At 27.5% G+C, this 23173-nt stretch overlaps 2 protein-coding genes across 2 annotated transcripts; both read left to right on the forward strand.

Annotated features, from left to right (window-relative positions):
* Positions 1–5578: 5578 nt before the first annotated feature.
* Positions 5579–7219, forward strand: LOC114384442 (cysteine-rich and transmembrane domain-containing protein B-like). Its single transcript, XM_028344113.1, has 2 exons — positions 5579–5735; positions 6564–7219. The coding sequence occupies exons 1-2, from the start codon at positions 5639–5641 to the stop codon at positions 6920–6922; spliced, it is 456 nt and encodes a 151-aa protein (XP_028199914.1). The 5' UTR covers positions 5579–5638; the 3' UTR covers positions 6923–7219.
* Positions 7220–14998: 7779 nt separating this feature from the next.
* On the forward strand, positions 14999–16705 carry LOC114384443 (dormancy-associated protein 2-like). The gene is made up of 2 exons (XM_028344114.1): positions 14999–15133; positions 16125–16705. Exons 1-2 carry the CDS (start codon positions 15034–15036, stop codon positions 16469–16471), a joined length of 447 nt encoding a protein of 148 aa, XP_028199915.1. The 5' UTR covers positions 14999–15033; the 3' UTR covers positions 16472–16705.
* Positions 16706–23173: the final 6468 nt, after the last annotated feature.

The raw sequence follows: 23173 nt of genomic DNA on the forward strand, positions 1-23173 counted from the left end.
TAAAAGGATAGTTCGGTGCACTACTGCAGGGGTTGACCCTTCAAGGATATGGGAAAAAACCCAACATAAAACAAAATTGTCGGTAATGTACAAACTGACTTGAGTGATGTAAACGTCAAGGTGCTCATTCGGGTTGCTTGTACCATCATACTTTTTGATAGTCATAATTTTCCAGTTGGAAGGAAAGGTAGCCTTCATAATGTAAGGGGCGACGAAAGAATTCTTGAACTATCGTAAATGCTTCCCTGACGTGTTTACGGGTTGGGGGATGTCCTACCGAACACCAACAATGGTGGTCCTTGACATCTCAATGGTCATTGGCTTTACCTTTGCTCCAACGAGTGTTTCATTTCTAGGTCACCAAAATCGATTACCCTCTTGTAGCTGTGCATTCTCCTGCCAAAGGGCCATGAATTCTTTGGCATGGTGTTGATTCCTATCTGATACATGTGCTTGCAACCTCCTCACCATTAAGGATAAGTTGGTCTGATCCTCTACGTGTGCATCTTCATGTTGTTGATTCTCAAGTTGTTTTGTTGTTGTTGTGTTACATGGTCTCAAGGTTGACACCAAAATATTCTTGTTACAATATGATCGAATACTACTCCTTCTGTGGAAGGATCTTTGTTCTTCTTCCTTCTTCACTTCGTTCGAGTGGTGTGATCCGAAGAAGGAAATAATTATAAAAGATACTCTAACGCTTAAGTGGTTTTGGCCTAAAGTAGTGAATGTGAATAATACATGTGTATTTAATGAACAATAATGTTTAATGGAGGTCCTATCCTTTTAATTCCAACCTCGTTGGCCCTTGGGCTTGTGTGCATTCATTACCATCTAGGTAATCTATTCTCTAAGCAGGGGTATGTGGTTCAATTTTGTGATTACTAGTAAATGTGATTATTTCCTTGTGTAGGTTCGTATGGATACTCAATTACATTGATCTAATACATATATGGTATGTTGTTTCAGTCCTCTCTAGTGGGGCCGAACAAGTATTTGATGTCGATCTAGTATGTTATGTAAATCTAATCAATTATGAAAGCTTTAAAAAATTCATAGAGATCCAAGATCAATTTAAACGTCTAGGACAAAATATCGATTCAACGTATCCAATAAGAGATTAACGTTAAACAAATTAGTCACGAATTAGCACAAAAGTAAAGAGGAAAAAAAAAGAATTGTTAATTGACTCAAGGCTCAACAGTGCTGTTCCCAAGAGCTGGAGTGTGTTGAAGAGGCTTAGCTCGTGGGAAAGTAATGCCTATATAAGAGAGATTAACATTTCTCTTAATATGTTCTTATCATTTATACTTTCACAATATGATGAAATGTTATTGTCACTTTTTAAAAAGATAAATTATTCAATTTATCTCCCTGAGAAATATTTGATTAAAGGGATTGTTAAATTCCAAATATCATTTGTAAGTGTGTAACTTAAATTATTCTTATTATTATACCTTCATTAATTATACACTACTAATTGAAAATACTTTAATAAGCTGAATTAAAAGCTTGATTGTGTATCATTAATAAGAACACTGATAAATATCTTGTTTCAGAAATATTATATTTTAATAAGAAAATATTTAGAATGCCAAAATTGGTTTTTGAGACTTTTTTTTAATATTTTTTTAGAATTCTTACGAAAATGACAAAAGTACTCCTAGTTAAGCAGATGGAAGCTCAATACTAGTTTATTGGGAATTTCTAGAATTCATTGTTCTAATAATTTATAAAGTAAAAATTTAATTTAATTACGTAATTATTTTTAGTAATTATAGTAAGTAACAAAAAGTACTTTTTCTATGCTTTTTCTTTAATAAATTTAGTTACTCCAATTAACTAAAATGGTAACTTAGTTGACTTCTCATTACATAGGTCTTGATTTTGTTAAGGATAATCATGAACAATTACAACTAAATTAAATCTATACTATAATTTTTCTAGACCACAAATTACTTGGCCACTTGTCATGAAGTTGGCAATTCTTATTAAAACTTATCAAGCAAGCCAAGTCCACTCTTTCTTTTCTTTCTCTTCACCGTAGACACACCCAATACACACTCGGTGAATTTCTTTCAATTTCTCTCATCTTCTACCAAAGATTCAAGGGTTTAGAGCTAGATTTTTCTTCACCCACCATTAAAGCACTCTTGAAGCTTAGGACTTAGAGCATGGCGGAAAGAATGTAATAACATGTAAACTGTTAAAGAGTTTATTGTGAGGACTAATAAAGGAGGGATATGAGAATAATAAGATAAAATCTGAAGAGGTGTCAATAGAATTTATTCAAAAAGTTATTACTAAATCAAATATCTTTTACAGTACGTACTATCACCTCACACGATTCTCCTCTTTTAAAAAAATGCAACTATATATATATATATATATATATATATATATATATATATATATATATATATATATATATATATATATATATATATATATATATATATATATATATATATATATATATATATATATATATAAAGAGAGAGAGGATACTAACAACACTCCTTCCTTTTTTTTGTGTGAATAACAACACTCCTTCCAATACACAATCTAATACTAAAAACTAAATAAAAGATGAGACATACGAAAAATTATAATTTTCAATAATTAAATCAGTAATAAAGTGTATTAAAAAAATATGTTCGGGACTACCTCTTCAAGACTTAGGAAATATACTCTCAATTAATTAATTTAAAGGGCATGTTTGAAATTATATAATTAAACAGGGTAAGTAATTAACAATTACTTTTATTTGAGTCCAGCAAAGCTTTCTGTGTGACTTATAATTGAGTTTAAAAGGAGTACACTGTCAGCATTTGTCTCTCTTTCTCTCTCCATATATATAGAGATATGTTTATAATTTTACTTTATTATTGTTTAAAAAAACTAGTTCATAAAAACCCATTTTATAATAATAATAATATATTATTATTATTGCATAAACCTATTTTTTTTTAAAGTATGCTCAACTTTTTATAAAATAATAAAAATTATTTACTAATTAATCTTGTTTAGGATTGCCAATTGTGAAAAGTTTAATGTAAAAATAATTTACCTATAGTAAAAAATTTAATTACTCGGCTTTTATAAAAGAATAAACATAATACATAAGCCACGACTTTATTGAAAATTTCAAGACATTTTTTAATTAAGTTATTCTAAAAAAAAATTGAAATTATGCTGTGCAGAAATTAATTTCAAGAGGATTCTCAATGGAGAGTTTGAAAAAACAACCTTGGAAGAAAATATATTGTAACGTGTACGTAAAATTAATTGATTTGCGTTTTCTCTATTTTGTCTGCCCACACCACATCATCTACCCATCGGTGGTAATTAATTTCGGCATTTTATGATTAAATAAAAGACATAAATATGATTTTTGTTTCTATAAAATGAATAAATTTTTATTTATGTTTTTTATTTTTTTATTATTTTCATCTAAAATTTGAAATTATTATTTTTAGTTTTTGTAAACAATATTTCCTTAGTTTTATGTATGCAAAGTATTAAAATCGCTAATCTTGGTCCTTAACATTCATTTTAAGATATATAAATAAAATTTATTTTATATTTATTTTCAAATTCAGTGTAATATGTTGAATGTGGTTGCATAGACACTAACATATCCCACCCAAAATGGTCACACCTACGTTGAATTAAGAGTAGAGATGGATTTACGAATGTATTATAAAAGAGGAGGAATTTTGTTTTACACAATTCTTTTAATATTTAATTTCTAATAAATAGTTATTTAATAAATGGTAATTTAGTTTATAAAAATATTTATTATTAATTTTAAGTGTAAAACTAAAAAAGGATTCATTAGAAAGAATTTTAGCAAATATTAAATGAAAAATCCTATTTATTTTCCTCTATTAGCATTTTTTTATTTCTATTTTTTCTCATTATACATAAAGAATATTGGGGAGAAAACCCGTGCTTATCCCCTTGGATCCGTCCTTGATTGAAAGTGTGTAAATGTACCCTTGACTTTGAAAAAATTATAAATATATATTTAGAGCTTTTGTATTTTTTTCTCATGTTTATATAAATTTGAACCCATTATCCTCAATTTCTCAGTTTCAATTCATTTTTGTTTTTCAAACTCTCTAGCGAATAAAAATTAACATATTCTAATTATCGAAATAAGACTCAAATAACACATTTTCAAAGAGGAGCATGCTAACCAAGTCAATATTTCCCTTTAAAATACATTATAAATTCTTTAAGAAGATTTTGTCCCTATTGATTTAGTGAATTTGGCAACTAGTTGGAGCATGAGTTGACAATGAGTTTCATGGAAATTAATTTGGCAATGAATTTGACAATTTGACAACTCGTTTAGTGGAAATTCAATAACATTGACAATGAGATTCGACAATTTTAAAATATGAGATTATATAAAGGACTATTATGAGTTATGTAATTTATTTTATTAGATAGGTTGAAATCACATTTATGTTTTTATCTTCATATGTGTGATAATAAATGTTATTAAATTTTTAAATATTTTTTTAATATTTTAGCTATTAATCCGAAATTCAACGGAAGGTACGATGATAGAAATCATACTAAGAAACAGAACAATTTTATATAGATACAACTCTTATTTGAAAAAAGTAAAAAAAAAAAAAAATCTTTGAATGTAATTAAGTAACATCTGATAATTTCTTTTTTATCAAAAATCAAAACTCGAGTCTTACATGAACAATGAAACTCGAGTATAACTAAATTTGAATTTGTTAAATTTTAAAATATAGTATTTATTTATTATAAATTTTAGTTTTAAAAAATTATTTATTCTGTACAGATATACTAAAATATTAGTTTCAAGTAGTGAAAATAATTTCATAAATTTCTTGAATTTCTTCCAAATTCCATGACCATACAATATATATATATATATATATAACCACAAAGTATTTTAGATTCTTTATAAAAGTAGATGACCTCTTTAGAATTCCTTGTCCAAACACATTCTTTTAATTTGTTTTACGTTACTTTTCGTTTAGAATTAAAATTTAACTTTGATGATCTACCTTTTAAAGACTCTTATTAAAAGTAAAGTCGGTATGCAGATTACTAAAATAAATATTTTTTTATCACATTGTTCTATTTTTATTCCATACTAATTACAATAAAATTTGAATCTTCATTAGAAAACAAATTCTGAAAAACTTAAGAAAACGTATCTAACGTTGTCCTTTGAATTATTTTCTACCTATGATATATAAAAAGGATATTATGGCATGTAAAAGCAAACTACAGTATTTCATAAATAAATAAAACTACAGTGGGTGTCTATTTCTCCACTTTTCATTACATAGCAAATTGATACACGTATTCAGGAATAACAATTAATTGCTATACATGCTTCAATTTCATAGCCTACAACTTTTTACCATTGAAAATGAAGGAATAGAACAAATCAGTTCTTAATTAACTCTAGAAAAGACTGAATTAGTACGCTACGGCGCCAATTAAGAGAAAGGTCCCAACTTCTCCCTCCTCCCCTCCTATAAATAGAGTATACATTTGCACTAATTTTCTCATCCTTCATTACCAAACATATATATTGCATTTGAGTATATCTGTTGTAGACTTTGTAGTATACTACTGAAAGATGGATTCGAAGACGAAGGTAGCAATACTTATTCCTGGCATGTTAGCCATACTCCTTTTCATCTCCTCAGAGGTGGCAGCCAGGGACTTGAAAGAGGGTGAGTTATATATCATTTTGCCTTCTATTCTCTTGCATGTCATGGGTATTTTAAAGTAAGAGAATATTAATAAATGTTTTTAAAAACACTAGTTAAAAAAATAAAAAATATGATGAATTTATGAAAAGATCGATACTAGCCATCTTGATATTTTGTTATAAACATTTTATAATTTTTTTGGATAATATATATATATATATATATATATATATATATATATATATATATTGTTTTTGTCCTTAAAATATTCATGCATAATTCTATAATTCTATTCATTTGGTAAAAAATGCCCCCTCCCCCCCCCCCTCTGGCATTATATATCTTTTCCAACTTATTGTTGTCCTAATACAATAGTTATTAAGTTTTCTATTACATTTTTTTTGTTCATATGTTTTTTATTCTTCTTCACAATAAATATATATAAGTGGTATTTTCACTTCTACTTTCATAATAAATATGTAGATCGATTAATAAGCTAGAAAAAAATCTTGTTTAAATTAATTACCAAAAAATAATTAATGTTGTTTTGAGATTTAAAAACACATAAATGAAAATTTTCTAAAAGGGAATAGTTCAATCACCCCACATTTTATTATAAAACTTCAATTTTTATTTCCACTTTATATATATATTTTTATCTCTGTCTCATTGTGAATCACATTAATCATTTTCTCTCTCTCTCTATATATACGGTTTACGTATTTTTTTTATTAATAAATATTAATTATTAGTTGTTCAATTTTGGTTAGTAAGAGATTCAAACTTAGATATCTTTCCCTTCATTTTTCCCACGGTTCATTTGTTAAGAGTTAATATATATGTTTGCAGAGGGGGTTCTTAAAGAGACAAGTAAAGTTGGTGATGCCAAATTAGTTGGTGGAGGGTTGCAAGGCTCTGGTCGTGGCTCACCTACTCCTGTCTTCCCTGGTCGTGGCATTCCTGGTCGTGGCTTTCCTGGTCAGGGCTTTCCCGGTCAGGGCTTCCCTGGTCAGGGCTTCCCTGTTCAAGGCTTTCCCTTTCCCGGTCAGGGCTACCCTTTGGTCCCTGGTCAGGGCTTCCCCGGTCAGGGCTTTCCTGGTCAGGGCTTTCCCCGTCAGGGCTTCCCTGGTCAGGGCTTCCCTGGCCAATTCCGTTGCATTAATGGCTGTTGTTATGGGAATGCGAGAGGTTGCTTAGCTTGCTGCTAATACTGACAATAAGACCTACATAAAAATGAGATACAGTGTGATCTATGTGTACTTAATAGTATATTTCATGAATAAATCTCGTCATATGAGAGGAATGGATAGACAACATGGAGGCCTGCATGTCATTTCTGTCGACCTTTCTTACCACTAGAGATATTTCACAAGTAGAATTTGTGATCAATAATATGTCGTCGTACTATGTTATAGGTTTAAGAGCAAACTCAAATATTTACTGTACAAATAGTTTGTAATAAATAGTGAGTTTTACTTCTATCATGTTACTACGTATTATCATCCTCTCTGTTCTAAAGTTTGTCTTTCTATAATTATATTGTCATCTTACAATCGTATTCAGAAAGCAGAAAACTTAGCAAGCCGATGCTAAATTGAACAAGGTCAATGCTGCATTTAAATTCTGATAGACTTTGAATGATATCTCAGATATACAACTCAATTCTAATCTTTGGTTTATAATTAGGAGCATTCTTATCTCTCGATGATGCTAAGAAAAAACTAATAATCACCAAGATATGAGGGCTATTTGATATATTTTCTTATATATTTTTTTAAAATAAAATATATATAACTTGTTTGATTACCTTTTTTAATTAATCATGTTTTAATTAAAGTTTGGCATTTGATTTCCTGTTTTTAAAACGAAATTCTCAAAACAAAATTGGTTTTAAAACCAATTTTTTTTTATTGACCGTAAACAATATTACAATGTTATTGTAATATAAATTAACATATTACAACATTACTATAATTTTATAATCATAGTTTTTTTTAAAAGGCAAAAATATACTAAGCCAAACATACTGATAGAAGATGTATCAGGGTGGCTAAAAATAGATTGAACAGCATAATCCAAGAATTGAAATAGAAACATTACAACACAACCCAAAACCAACCCATACCAAAGATTCAGCAACTCAGCAACATGGGCTTTTTGGTATTTCCACGAAACTATTGAGAAGAAATGTGTAGGACCAAGATTCAACGTATCATTTATTAATTTTAGTAAAAAAAATTGTCTTATTTTACTATCATATTTATAATTTTATTAAATTATTAATTTGATAAGTTTTTTTATTAAAATTAAATACTTATTATTATGATAAAGATCATGATAGTGAAAAATAAGTTCTTTATAATTTTAATATAAATTATTTTTTATAATATGATAATTGTGAATAGGGAATCAATAATCCAAACATATTAATGATTTTTAATGAATAAAGATTAATAAATTTTATTTATTAAATTGTATATCGATGATGTACATGTGGATGTCAGAGGTGACTCAATTGAAAATTTTTAATGATTAATATTGTCTGAATGTTAATAGAAAGTTCTTAATAAGAAATAAAATAATTTACTTTGACCATAAATTATCATAGTGATTAATAAGTTATTTGTTATATTTTAATTTCGGACACCTAATACCTTAGGATACTAGTTGAATGAGTATTGGATATGATTAAATAATTGTAAAATTATTGATTAATCAAGAAAAAATCCATTAACTCGTAATGAGTTTGAACTCTATGATAAAATTAAGACCTTGATCAGAATAATTAATGAAAGAATTTTTTTTTAAGTCATTCATTGATTAAATAAATATAATGTGTTAACTTATTAGAATTTAACAGTAATGTAATACTGTATTTTAGAGCTAATATTGAGCTTCAAATGATGAAAAAAATATTATATTATTCTTCCATTGGCTCTTAGGTAAAATATGTTACTTCATGCTATCTTGGTAAATTAGTTATGATTAGTAAATTAGTTATGATTAATTTATTATGATTTAATATTGAACCTGTGAGATCATACACAAACGAGCGTTTTAATCTTAGTAAAAAAATTATTTATTTGATAATTATATTAAAAAATTTAATTTAATCAAATAAATATTTTAGTGAAATATTATTATATTATTTGATAGCACCAAGAATATAATTAATATCAACAAAGAATATTATTTCATAAATGTAAAAGTTGTCCATAAAATAAGAATAAGATTCTATTACTACATACCTAAAGAGATGATCTAAATAGTTAGGATCAGTCATATGATTATTTAAAAATCATCTTTGTCTTACATCAAGAAGTTTCCTAAGATAAAAAGGATATAAAATAATTTTAACTTCAAATAAAAAATAAAGAAATATGAAATTATTTTAAATTAAATTTTTCCTTTTTGAAAAATATCAAAATCCATATATCTTTAATATTATAAATAGAAGTATCTACCCAAAGTAAAGTGTAGTAGACAAAAACTACAAAAAGCTTAGTTTTAGAAATAAAAAGTGGAAAAATGATTTGGTGTTTAAAGTTGATAAGGATTTATTCTTTATAGTTTCACTCATAAAGGGTTTATAAAAATTGATTCTTAAGAACATGTCTCTGGGTATGCAAATCTATTTTTTATTTTATTTTTATTGTTATATGTTTTTTGAATTCGCAATAAATCTTAATTTTCTGCGATAAGTATTCTAAACACTATGTAAGTAACAGCAAGCACAGTAACATTTAAAGGAACCAATGAATTCCACAGCAGCCTCTCATCCACATTCAGAAGTGTCACGTTGGTTCTATTATGCAAGCTCTTGTATGCTGAAGCCACTGTCTGAATACACCCCATCTGTCATTCATGTCTAAATTTAATTTTGCTGAATCTATCAAATGCTGCAATGCCTCGAACAACTCCTCTTCCCATACAAATTATAATAATAGTTATTATATTATAATTATAATAGTCAATATATTATTAGTAAAACAACATTAAATGGATTTAGGGAGATAATCAACTACAAACTTCATTAAGGTGTTCCATTTAAAATAAATTGGTTACGCCTTAAAAGTGGAATCAACGAAAATAAAAGTATATTCACAACAAAAAAAAACCCGAAAAAAAAAACGTGTAATAATAGACTACTATAATGTATAGTCTATAGCAGCATCGATCAAGACTGAAAAAATCGAAAGGAAAAAAAAAACTATACATGAGCAACGGCTTAATATGGGCCGAATTTATGGATCTGATACAAATAGCCTAATCTTTTTTTTCGTTCTCAAAAAAAAAAAAAAGAAGAAGCGATCATAGATTCATAGTATCGTGGATTCGTGGTCGACGAAGAATGTATACTACAACCAATATTCATAAAGATACCTCAATTGTGGAAGAGGCAATATATAATGAGATTTACTAATTACGCTCACTATCATAGATACAAAGTAAACTTTTTCAATACTTTTGTTATAAGAAAAGGAGTTACCTTATTAAAATTTAAAGAGCTATTATGTTTTTGTTCTCTAAATTTTTTTAATCCATGAATAAAAAAATGATTAATCATAAACCGATGACATGCTATTATTTTTATTATTATTTAATTATATTTTAAGGTGCATGGTTCCTTTTTTGACGGTAAAAAATTACTTAAAAAAAATACTTAATTATTGTTTAACTTCTCACAGCTGAAACTAGCAGAAATTACTTTAAACAGCAAATCACATCCTCAAAACACAAATCAGAATCCATTTGAAACACAAATAAAAAAAAGAAAAATTAAAACCGTGTGAGTGAAAACAATGAAGGCCTTTTCCTTCAATGGGTTTTGCTTTTAGTTGTTCCTCTTTCCCGTGTCAATGTTTCTGAGCTCGGTTTCAGTTTTTTCTCCAAGTGGGTCGATCGATTTGGCATGCCGTGAAGTTTATCGTTGGTTCGTGTTTCTTATTCGTTGTCATTTCTGAATATGGTGATGGATTAGCATTAGATTGTGGAAAGGTTAGGAATTGGAAGGAAAAAACAAAACTTGGTGTTATATTTTTCTTCAAGAACCCTCCCCAAATGAAATGCACCCTTCGCTCCCTCTCTTTGCACTCACCTTACACGCCATTATGCGCCACCACATCACCCCCTCCATCAAGCTCGATCGAATCTCGTGTTTGAATCCACCATCAGCCGTGGCGGTTCAACGACACACTCCTCCATAAACCTTTAGCAACCGAAAAATAGGGATTTTTCTTACACAACCAAAATTTTGGAACTTGCTAGCAAGGCGTGAATGTGATCTTGAAAATAATCACGAGATAAGTGAAGAGCTCATAATTGCTTGGATGAAAAAGAAAGTTCATGTATGCTTCTTATTTTTTTAAATAATTGTATGAAAATTTTCAGATTGCAGATTTTATGAGTGCCGCTGTAAAGGATTTAGCCTTGATCAGAAGGAAGGTTTTGAAAATAAATTAACAAGTTGCTTGAAATAATTCTATAGTTTTACTTGGTTTGGTCTCCGAAAATAAATTCAACAAGTTGGTTGAAATAATTCTCCATGTGATGTGTTTGAATGGGATTTTGATAAGAAATATAGCCAAGCAACCATCTAAGGAGGATTTTATCGGTCAGAAATGATTTAATATATTTTGAATACTTTTTTACAATTTGGAAGATAATTTCCATAAAATGTAATTAAATAATGATATATCATCAGTGAAAGGCTATATTTGATGATAATGATTAAAATCATTTACTATTAAAAAGATTAAAGACCGATTAATTTTTTATTTAAGGACTAAAAATAAAAATTTGATAAAATTTAGAGACAAAAAAAAATACAATTAACTAACCCAAATTTAAATATTAATAAAGTATTTGACTACCGAGAATGTGAATCAAATGCCATTAAATTGTTCTAGTCTAATTGTTGATCTCAAGTTTATATTTTGAGTATGAAATTACATCATAAATAAGATTCTCTCCCATTAAAAAATACTTATGGTTTCATAAAAAAATGTGTAATACCTTTTTTATATATATATAATTAGGATTTTTTCCAGGTTCTATTATTATTTTAATTGTAGTATTAATATGTTTAACAATAGGGACAATCACGACAACAATAATAATCTCTTACTTGTTTTAAATATAATTTAAAAATATTATATTGATAACTCTTATAATAATTAATTGTTAATTTGAAAAGTTTTCCTACAAGGAAGGCCGCTATAAATGTTTAAAATAGAAAAAGTTTATGGTATTTCACGAAACCTTAAAATGATTAGTATAATTTATTTTAATAATAATAATAATTGAAATCAAAAAATTAAATAATGAGTTGGATTCCTAAATTTAAATATTAAAAATGGTGATCCAATTGATATATAAACGTGTTTGAATGAATTGGATTGGATCTAAATATTCAAAAAATTCAACTCAAATCAATTTGGATCAAATTAACTTCACAAATTGCGTGTATATGTGAACAGCCCTCCACACAAGAACCGAACAAACCGTTTTCTTAATTGAATTAGTGAACTTTTAATTGAATGAAGAAAGTGTTGCCTCCCATGTGATTTTTGGATCCTTATCACCAAAATGGTTAGTCTAAAAGACTTTAGACTAAGTGTGAGAAAGATGTTTCGTCAAAAGGGTGTAATCTCACTCTCTAATCAAGATTAATGTATATAATTGTCTTATTATACCATAAGACGTCAAATGAAGGATTGCAAGTATTAATTGCTTCTTTAGTCTAGAGTTGCTTCTTGTGACATTATATAAAATAATACTATTAATTTATTTTAGAATGTTAGAATCATTTCAAAAACATCCAGCAGGTTAATTATAATTAATTAGAGATCATATTAATCTTTATGAGATATTTTGTTGTCTGCTTACCAGAATATCTTACAATCTAAATCGCAATTTGGTTAACACAGCTGAAGCCAATGTTTTCCATACCGGATTTGAAATTATTACATGAAAGTACTAGTTCACAGATTGTATTGGTTCAACCGTGACTATACCATGATTGAACAAATGGTATCTTTGGCCAAACCGTGGCTATGCGAGATTAAGTAATAAAATAATATAAATAATGAGAAATAAAGATTAAAAAATAAGTTAATATAAATAATTAAATTATATGTTTTATAAGATAAAAAGATAATAATAACTTATAAAATAATTTATATTTATGTAAATTATTTAAATATGCATTTTTATTATCTTAAAAATATTTTTGATAAAATTAAAAAATAAAATAAAAATAGGACACAATTTTGGACTTGTTTGATAAGTACTGAGATGTGTAGGTTGTTTGGAGTTAATGGACGTCAATAGAATAGTTTCATGTCACACTAGTCCAATTAGTTGATCTAACTTTTAGAGCAACTCACATAAATTCTAATTAATTGAATTTTATAATTGAATTAATGTTTTCACTTATGAAAGATGAAATTAATGTTATTTAATAAAAACAGTAAAAATTTAGGTGTTACACCGTATGACATTAATATAAATTTATTTTGAAAATTTTATATTGCCTTCCCGTAAAGATTTCGGTGTAGTTTATCTTAAATTAGGTGTAATATAAATTTATTTTGAAAATAAAACTACCTTTATCTTCTCGTTTAAATGAACAATATAAAATATGAAAGATTCTCATATTTAAGAACGATATCCAACTACGGAAGCAAGGGGTCAAAATGAAATTATGAGGATCCATGCATACAAAATTCGACACTTCCATTGAGAGAAATGATTTTGCTGGTTTTAACAAGGCACACACCATCACAATCACAACCAGGTGTCAAGATCGATGAATCCACAACTTTTTGTGTTTGAAATTCATCACAAAAAATCTACACATGGTACTGAAGACAATTACAATTGTCGGTGATGATCGGTACCTTTATCTTGTCATGAGATGATTTTCTAAAATCTTTTTTTAATGCTCATAATAACAATCTATAATGTTTATATATATAAAGAAAGTGTTTTATCATGAAAAGTGTAAGAATCAAATAGTAATTAAAATAAATGATATAAATTTAATTGTTGATATAAATTTAATTAGATGAGGTGAGAGAAAAATATCGCGTGAGAAAAGAATAAGTGTAATTTTTCTCTTACCTCATTTAATTAATAATTAAATTTAAATAAGTGTAATTTTTCTCTTACCTCATTTAATTAATAATTAAATTTAAATTTTCTATTTTGATCTGATAATGATTATTATTTAATCTTTCCACCTCTTATAATAAAATATTTTTCTCAGCTTTATATGTATAGACACACACTTAACTTCTCCAACATAAGAGTATACACTGTTTTGTTTACAGATATAAAATATTTTTATACCGATATTTAATTACAAACAAATGATCATATATGATTTATATATTAATTTTTATAATAATTATTTTAATTATTATTAATAATTTATTATTAAATAATAATATAAACTTATTTCACATGCATATAGTACATCATTACTTTGATAATCCTCCTTATAAAGGCTCGTATTTAAACTAATATTATTAAAACAAGCACGAATTGTGACCCTTAGTTAAAAGATGACAATTCAGTACAAGAAAATAATATTACCAGACCCATCAGGGGTGAGCTTACATAAAAGAAACAATCTAATTAAGGGGCATTTATACCAACTCAATTGCTAAATAATTTTATACTTAATGCATGGTAAGTAAAAATAATATTACGATATCAAACTAATAAGTTATTTGACGCATAGTTTAAATAAATTGGACAAAACTTATATCTTTTAAAGTATTTTTTTGTTATTTTTTAATTAGAATTAAAATATTACTTTACTAATATCCATCTTAAAAGACTTGTATTAAATACTAATATATACATATACATATATATATATATATATATATATATATTACTAAAATGAAAATTTTATTTTATTTAAAAACGACACCCAACATACTTGGGAAACTTTATTTAACTTTGTCTTCACAATAAATAAAAACAATATTATGATATGAAACTATCAAACTAGTAGGTGTCTACTTCTCTACCTTCTATTACATATAGCATATACACGTAGTCACTTACAATAATTGCTGTGCTTCAATTTCATAGCCTACAAATTTTTACCATTGAAAATGGAGAAGGAAATTGAGCTGGAGATGATCAAGAACAAATCGGTTTATAACTCTAGAAAAGATTGAATTAATACTCTACGGCGCGAATTAAGAGAAAGGTCCCAATTTTCCCTCCTCCATTCCTATATATAGAGTATACATCCCCCCTAATTTCTCATTCGAGTTAATCTATTGTAGTTTATTACCGAAAGATGGCTTTGAAGTCGAAGATTGCATTACTCATCACAGGCCTGTTGGCCATGCTCGTTTTCATTTCCTCAGAGGTAGCTGCAGCCAGGAATTTGAAAGAGGGTGAGCTATATATCATTTTGCCTTATTTGCTCATGAGTATTTTCAATTAAGAGAATATTATTAAAATAAATCTTTTAAAACATAATAAATTTATGAAATGATATTACTAATGTATTTTTGTTATAAACGTTTTAATAATCTATTTTTTTAAATATGTTTTACATAATTATGCAGTTTTTAAAGTTTAAATATATTTTTGTCCTTATAATATTTTTTTCATTTTAATCATTTCAAAATGTATGTTTTATTTTTTATGGTTAAAATGCTATAACAGTGAAAAAATGCTTAGAGTGTTATCTAAAATCCTTTTAAGGTAAAAAAAATAAAACAAATACATTTTGTAATCATTAAAACAAAATAGAAATTACAGGATCGAAAATGAAAAAACATTAAATTATAGGAAAAAATGTATTTAAACCTTTTTTATAAATGATCCTTGAAAAAATACTTATTTTTATTTAAATTTGTGTTATTTTATTTAAGACCTTTAGATTATTTTTTTTTTGTCCTTGTAATATTGGATAATTTATTTTTAGTTTCTTTTTGTTTTTTTTTTCACAAGGACTAATTGAAAATAAACTAAATATCATAGGGACTAGTTAGAACAAAAAAAATAAACAAAATAATAAGCAGCAAAAAAAAATACAATGACCATTTCAAAAATAAATTGCATGATGAAAAGAAAAAAACACGTACTTTCATAGACTATATAATATTATTTTTTCTTTATTAAATTTTATGTTTAATATGTTTTTAGTTCCTATGTGACACCTTAATTTTTTTTTCTAAATCCCTAAACTGAATATTATTTATCTACGGTAAAATTTGAATTCTTTTTTCTTTCTCATCAATCACATTTATCATTTTCTTTTTTTTTTCCCCTCTTATCTTTCTCTTCCCTAACAAAGTACATACACTTAAGGCCTAATGGGCGTGCAAGATTCATTTTTCTATCCAAAATTGTTAATATGTTGAGTTAATGTGTTTGCAGGTGAGGTAGTAAGAGAGACAAATAGAGTTGGTGATGCCAAATTAGTTGGTGGTATTCATGATGTTAGCAAACTTAGCATCCCAGGCATTGGTGGGAATTTCATTGGTGGTGTTTTCCCAGGCAATATTGGTGGGGGTTACATTGGTGGTTCCATCCCAATCATTGGCGGGGGTTACATTGGTGGTTTCCCTAACATTGGTGGTGGTGGTGGTTTCCCTAACATTGGTGGTGGTGGTGGTTTCCCTAATATTGGTGGTGGCTTCCAAGGCCAAGCGTTTTGCAGATTCAGCTGTTGTGTTCAGGATGCAATGGGAAGATGCTTAAGGTGCTGCTCAATCTCAAGATAATTAAGATTCACAAATTAATAATGAGACAGTGTAGTTCTATGTACTTATAATAATATATTTCATGAATAAATCTCATGTTATGAGAGGCATGAGGGATAGATATTTGACAAGTGGAAATCGTGATGATGAATTACCTCGTTGTGCTTGTGTTATATGTTTAACAGCAAACGGGAACATCTCTAGTGTACAAATAGTTTGTCATAAATCGTGAGTTTTACTTGTACTGTTATTATATATCATCATCATTTATATCATATCCTGTTTATTGTTAACTTTATGTCTTTATCCTTCTCTAATATTATCATTATCATATCATTATAGATAATCCTTGCAAACATATCTTTTTATTCAGAAAGCAAGCCCAAGCTTTTTTTTTTTAATCAGCAAAGTTACTATAATTTATATATACGTGGGCACAGAGGGAGCCCAAAAACCGTATACATGTGATTAGTGGCAGAAAACTAGCTTATGTAACAGCTACACATAAAATTCAATCCTAGCGTTTATTCTGCATAAATAGCTCGACGATGCTAAGAAGAAACTAATCACCAAGATATATGAGTAGTTTAATTTTTATGTGGTTTATAAAATTATTTTATTTAAAAAATATAAAAAAAAAACTTGTTCGAGTACCGTTTTTTGCCATACATTTTTTATTAAAAAAATGGTTTTTGATTTCCTGCTTTTAAAACAAAATTCTCAAAACATTTTAACATGCTTATATTCTTTCGTTCTTTGTTTCTCTTTTAAAGAAAACACATTCTGCAACTTGGGAAAACAATTTTCAACAATACAGTTTTTTTTGGGGGGGGTCAGCAAAGAAAAAATATATTATAAACAAGTACCAGAAGAACCGAATAACACGAATTACATGACTAAGTAGTGTAGTTGTATGTAACTATACTAAGTGCCTCCCCTCACGTATCATGGTTACTATGTATATATTCTTTTCCAATAATACAAATATTAATTATGATAAAAAAAGCTTTCAGACTATGAAACCCTGATATTTTCACCCTAACACTGCTATCCTCTTCATTGAACAAGAAGAGAGAAGTGTTTTTTCGTTGTAGTGGCAAATCTGGGATAATGTATCTTGACCATATATATTCATATTTCTGATGAGTGGCTACCTTTCTCTAGCATGAATCAGCCAACTCTTACTAAAGTAAAAGTTTTAAATGAAGACTCAAACGTGACATATTAGCTCGATCCAAAAGGATATTTAATCAACAATCAATATGATGTTGTATGATTGACCAATAACCTTCAAACGTACAATCACAGACTCGACCTTAAAATGTATGTATAGACAAGAGTATTTGTTGGGAGATTGAATTCTTAAAATAAAATTTCAGTAATGAGAGATCGATCTTTTTGACTTGTGGTGCGAGTATAAATTGACTTGAGATTCTTCCAAAATAATTAGAAGTATAAAGTTTAAGTTTTTTACGTCCAATTGTATATATGTTAAATATTTAGAAGGAAAATTTTTTATCGTATGAAACAATCAAACTCAAACAAAATTATCTTCGATACATGTTGTATATAAAAAAATATATTAAATCTTCACGTTAGTCTTCCCATGGTAATGGACCCTCTACTACATTAATGACGACATGTTGCTTGTATAATTTTTTTTATTAAAAAAATTAATTTAAATAAAATAAAAAATTAAGTTACTAAATTAAAATATTAACTGAGGAAATATGTACTATTAGAAACCTAAAAACTTTCTCGTACACATGAAGGGTCAATTAATTAACTAATTATAATGTAATTGACATGTAAAACTTTCATTGGAAATGAATTATTCACTTTGACTAATCGTGTGTGGTCCATAAATATCCTAGTCTGTCAAACGTATGACTCATTCTAAAATTTTTGTATCTTTTGGTTTCAAGTGCAGGTTGGGGAAGATATCTTTCGGTGGAAAAAGCTATATAAAAAGCTTTCCAGGATTTTGTTTATGTTGAGGGATAACAGTGAGGTGGCTCACAACGGTTAAATATGAATTATTTTTTATAATAAAAATATATTAAAAATATTTATTTAGTAGTTATTTTTGATTTAAATATTTAAAATTGATATTTTTTTATTTATAACTTGCAAATATGAAAAGGAAGATTAAAAGCGAAAAAAATTCAGAAAATACAAATAAGGAAATTTTTTAACATTAAGTCCAAGTCCACTCCAACAACTATAAAAAGAGAATCAAGCCAAGAAGAAAATACATTATCCCAGATATGAGTTCTCTAATGAATACATTTTAAGCTTGAGTATTTCAAATAGGAAAAATCTTTATTTCTATGTCCTTTTTCTATTCCTTCTTTTTCAATTTATAAATCTCTTTTCAAGTGTAAGATATTTTATGTCTATGAGAGGTTAAACCCTCAGTTGGGGTTTGACAGACCTAAAAAGTCAAAAAATGTATTGTATACTTCATATTTATTAATGTATACATGTATTTTCTTTCTTATTATCTTTTCTTATTTTAATTTCATATATCATTCATCCTTATATCATCTTTAGGGGTTTGATATTCGATAGAGGATAATCCTTAAAAGAAATATGTATCAGTTTTACAGATTAGTCACATGATAGATGATAATTTATAATAGAACTAAAAGAAATGAGTATCTTAATAAAATCATTATTAGACATAGAGTAATTGCATTATGCCTATGCATCAAAGCAAATATCTAAAATTAAAATTTCATGTATTTTATCTATTGAGTCTTTGGAAAGACATTTGGGGGGAAGATAGACTTGTCATTGTGAGACATCGGGACAAGTATTTTAGCATATGTGTGTAAGAAAAATTTTACCAAATTGATATGAAAAAATATAAAATAATACATCATAGGCAAATAAGGCAAGTTAGTTCTCAAAGTTATCACATTCTGAGTTTATTTTTCTTTATCTTCATCTTAATTTTTTATTTTTCTTATCTTTCTTTATCTTCTATATATTTCCTTTTATCTTTATCATCTTTTAATTTCAATATTTTATCTTTTTTATCTTCTATTTTTATATTTAAATCTTTTATCTTTTCTTTTAAATTTTTATCTTATCTTTTATCTTTTTTATCTATTAATTTATTTTCTCATCTTTTACTTGTAAATTGAGTTTACTCAATTTAGATACAAACAAAATTTCTGTGGTTTCACACTCGAACCTCCTCGTTACAAACTTAGTGTACTTGTCAACGAGTTAGCAGTTGCTAATCTTTATTTATGTTACAATTTTTAGCATTGATAGATATTAACCTTTGGTGAGGATATACTTCTATCTTTTACATTCCCATTTTGTAGTCGGGTTAATTATGTAACTACTTGTACCTGACTTTGACATATACAAATTGAAATATACTGGTTATCTGCAGACAAAAAAAGAAAGATTTTGTCGATCGAAAAAAAAAAACTGATGATACAATCCTGCATCTGTAACAATTACACAAACAACTCTTATATGCATCACTATTAAGTGATGCTGAATGTGATACGTTGAAAGACAAAATTACCTTCATTCTCTCTATTATTGGTTTTGAGGAAGATTTTAGGATTGTAAGGAGAAGAGAATTAATTTGTTGGTTTGAGGGTACGTACGTGGGAGCGTCTCTTGCATTTCACCTATTACAGTGAATTATAGGGTATAGGATTTGAGAGGCCGGTTTAGGGGAATTGCGTGAGAGGAAGGGAGTTGGAACTTATGGCAGATAATGTTAGCCCCAAATTGTTCAATTAGTGGACCAGTAGATTGTGAGGTGGGTGGAAACTTTGTTGGCGGAACCTAAGCAAGCTGAGGTTGGTTCCGGCCAGTCCCATGTTTCTTCCATTTTCTGTTGAGTGGGAGATCAGATCTTTTTTTATAAATTCATGTTAATATGTACAAGATATATTATATGAGAGGAATATATCTTATAGAGAATTAAATTTAGATTATATAATTAAATATAAATAATTAAGATTTAATTTTAAAAATTTATTTAAATTTTTAAAAAGTTATATGATTTTTTAAGTAGTTACATCATATTAAATTTTAACTTTTAATATATAATTACACGATTCAAATTGAAACTTCTCATCCTCATACAAGATATTTTTTCTTATAAGTATGTCATAGCTTAATTATAAATAAAATATCAAGATAAAAATAGTTTAATTTAGTGTAGACAATAATAAAAGTTATAATAAAACATTCTTTTCGTGTAAATAGTAACATAAAAATATTTTTGATATATTATTTAAATATTTTTTATTAACCTTAAATAGTATTACAATGTATTTTCCAATTAATACAGCATTACTATAATTTTATAACAATAGATATTGTATTATAAATATTATATTATTATTATATGGATTTAGAGAGAATGTTACTACAGACTAAAGTGGATGTTCCCGTTTAAAATAAAATATGAGTTTATTATTGACCGGTTCTAGAAACCAATTTTTAGAATGATAAAAAAAGAACACTAATTGTTTTAAGATGCCTACGTTTGCTATAGGTTGATACACTCACTTCCTTGATAATTCTTTAGAATAAATCCTAGCTAAAATATAAAAAAATTATGAAATTCTAAAAGAGATCGTAGAAACATGAACCCATTAATGCATGACAGTCCAATCACAATGATGAAAATCATTCAAATTCACTGCAACTACAACATCACTGTCACCGGCTATCCAAAACTGCAAAGTTTACCCCTTTGGTGGTGCCTTTTTTTTATAAAAAAAAAAAAATGGTCCCCAGAAAGCAATTTCCGAAAAATGTTAAACATTTAACACTTCCTAAAAGTATTTTGAATGTGTTGAAATTCTAAAAAATGTTGGAAAGGTTTCTCCAGAAATATGATATTTCTGAAAAAATATTATAAAAAATATATTAGTAAAATTAGATGGTGTAATTAAATATCAATTGCCCGAACCTAATCTCTACCTGGACAATGTCTTAATATGAGCCAAAATTATGAATGTGCGCGATCTTCTAACACATTTCAATTTTCTTTATTTTTTTTATTACATTATAAATTCTATTATACTTATAATTTTTTTTTTTTACTTTGCCTCAGGATTAACTCATTGGATGTTTATCAAACATTTCATACCTTAATGATTTGTTTTCCTATAATGATACATGTATCCACTTTAAATACTTCATTCATGATTTTAAATTGTGGTTTGCAATCTCAATTGCGGCCACAACGTTGTCAGCAATTACATCGTAGCCGCATCAATAGTATTTTCTTGTAATTGTCCACAATGTAAAAGTATTTGTCTCGTGGCAAATGCAACCGCAACCACAATTTAAAATCATAACTTCATTAACAGACTAATCATTTCCTTTGAACTTTCTTCATCTATCAATTCATATAACTATGGGTGGTTTGAGGGAGGCGTGGTGACAAAGATGGATGATGGGGGCAATACAAAAGCGTAACTCGGAGCAAAAAGATCTAGTGGTGGGACAAATGGGGAAGTGGGAGGGAGAAGTGTGGGAATGGAATTTAGAAGGAGGAGGGGATGGTTTGAAGAGTAATGTTTGATAAGTTAAATTGGTTTACACAAACCTATTTTAATCTGCATAAATTTTGATTGATTGATCGATGTCCCTCATGTTAGTCCTTTTTCTGTGACTGGATTTTAATTAGTTTGGCTTGTTGCAAGTTGAGCTAGAGGAAGTGAAGGAGAATCAGAAATTAAGGTCCATGCTAAATAAGATCTCTGAAAACTAAGCTGCTCTTCAGAATGAGTTATTGTTGGCGATGCAGCAGAAGAAACTATCTTCATCACCTCGAAATAATGACGACATGCAAGCAAGTTTGACTTTGAATTTGTTATATATATTCTTATTTTGACTAATAATTCATTTTTGTTCTATTGTAGTTGCTATGAAAATTATATTAGTATTAATTTACTTGCTCAACCATAGGACTACACTAATAATACTAGATTAGCCTAATGATATTATTAAAATAATATTTGTCATATAACTAATAATAATATTATATACCTTTAATATAAAAAAACCCGAAAGATAGGAATTTTCAATTCCAAAGGATTACCCTTTAGAGCAAAAGGAAATTATATAACAACAAACTAAGAAAAGAAACTTAAAAGTTTTGAATTAAAATAAGTTAAAGTTATATCTTTCTATATATATATATATATATATATATATTACTTTTTTATATCATCAAATGGCTAACAACCATTCGACATTCATAAACGCTGCCTATAAAATCTGAAGTTCTTTTAATCAATCATGACGCACTAAATCAGTATATTAGACCATTGCTTGTTTCTGATTTGTTGGGTGCTCTTTTAAAAAATTCAGTGTTAAATTGTGCTTAGTTTAATTGAAGGTTATTCATAAAAAGAAATAGATATTTTATGCTACTTCTTGAAGTTCATTATTAAAATGTTTAAAATTTTGAATTGAATTTTTTAGATTAATTATGCATAGTTTTAGTTTTAAATTTTGAGTGAATTGAATTTTATGCTACTTTAATTAAAAAAAAAAAAATGCTCCCCGTCCTGCGCTGCCTCACCCTCAAGCCGACATCTCCATGAGTGATTTCTACAAATTAATCTAACATTGCTGCGAAAGAGTATAGCACGAAAATTTTAACAAGGCTAATGTTTAAATATAATTGGCTCATTAGTGAATCAAAAACTGAAAAAGATTCAATAATAAACG

This window comes from Glycine soja, chromosome 14 (genome assembly GCF_004193775.1).
Source record: "Glycine soja cultivar W05 chromosome 14, ASM419377v2, whole genome shotgun sequence".
NCBI lineage: Eukaryota > Viridiplantae > Streptophyta > Magnoliopsida > Fabales > Fabaceae > Glycine > Glycine soja.

What these genes read in the sequence shown, in the direction of transcription:
- LOC114384443 (XM_028344114.1), top strand. Translation starts at nt 15,034, where the DNA reads ATGGCTTTGAAGTCGAAGATTGCATTACTCATCACAGGCCTGTTGGCC. An exon ending in AGCCAGGAATTTGAAAGAGG is followed by an intron (nt 15,134 to 16,124) that starts GTGAGCTATATA and finishes ATGTGTTTGCAG; the next exon opens with GTGAGGTAGTAAGAGAGACA.
- LOC114384442 (XM_028344113.1), top strand. Translation starts at nt 5,639, where the DNA reads ATGGATTCGAAGACGAAGGTAGCAATACTTATTCCTGGCATGTTAGCC. An exon ending in AGCCAGGGACTTGAAAGAGG is followed by an intron (nt 5,736 to 6,563) that starts GTGAGTTATATA and finishes ATATGTTTGCAG; the next exon opens with AGGGGGTTCTTAAAGAGACA.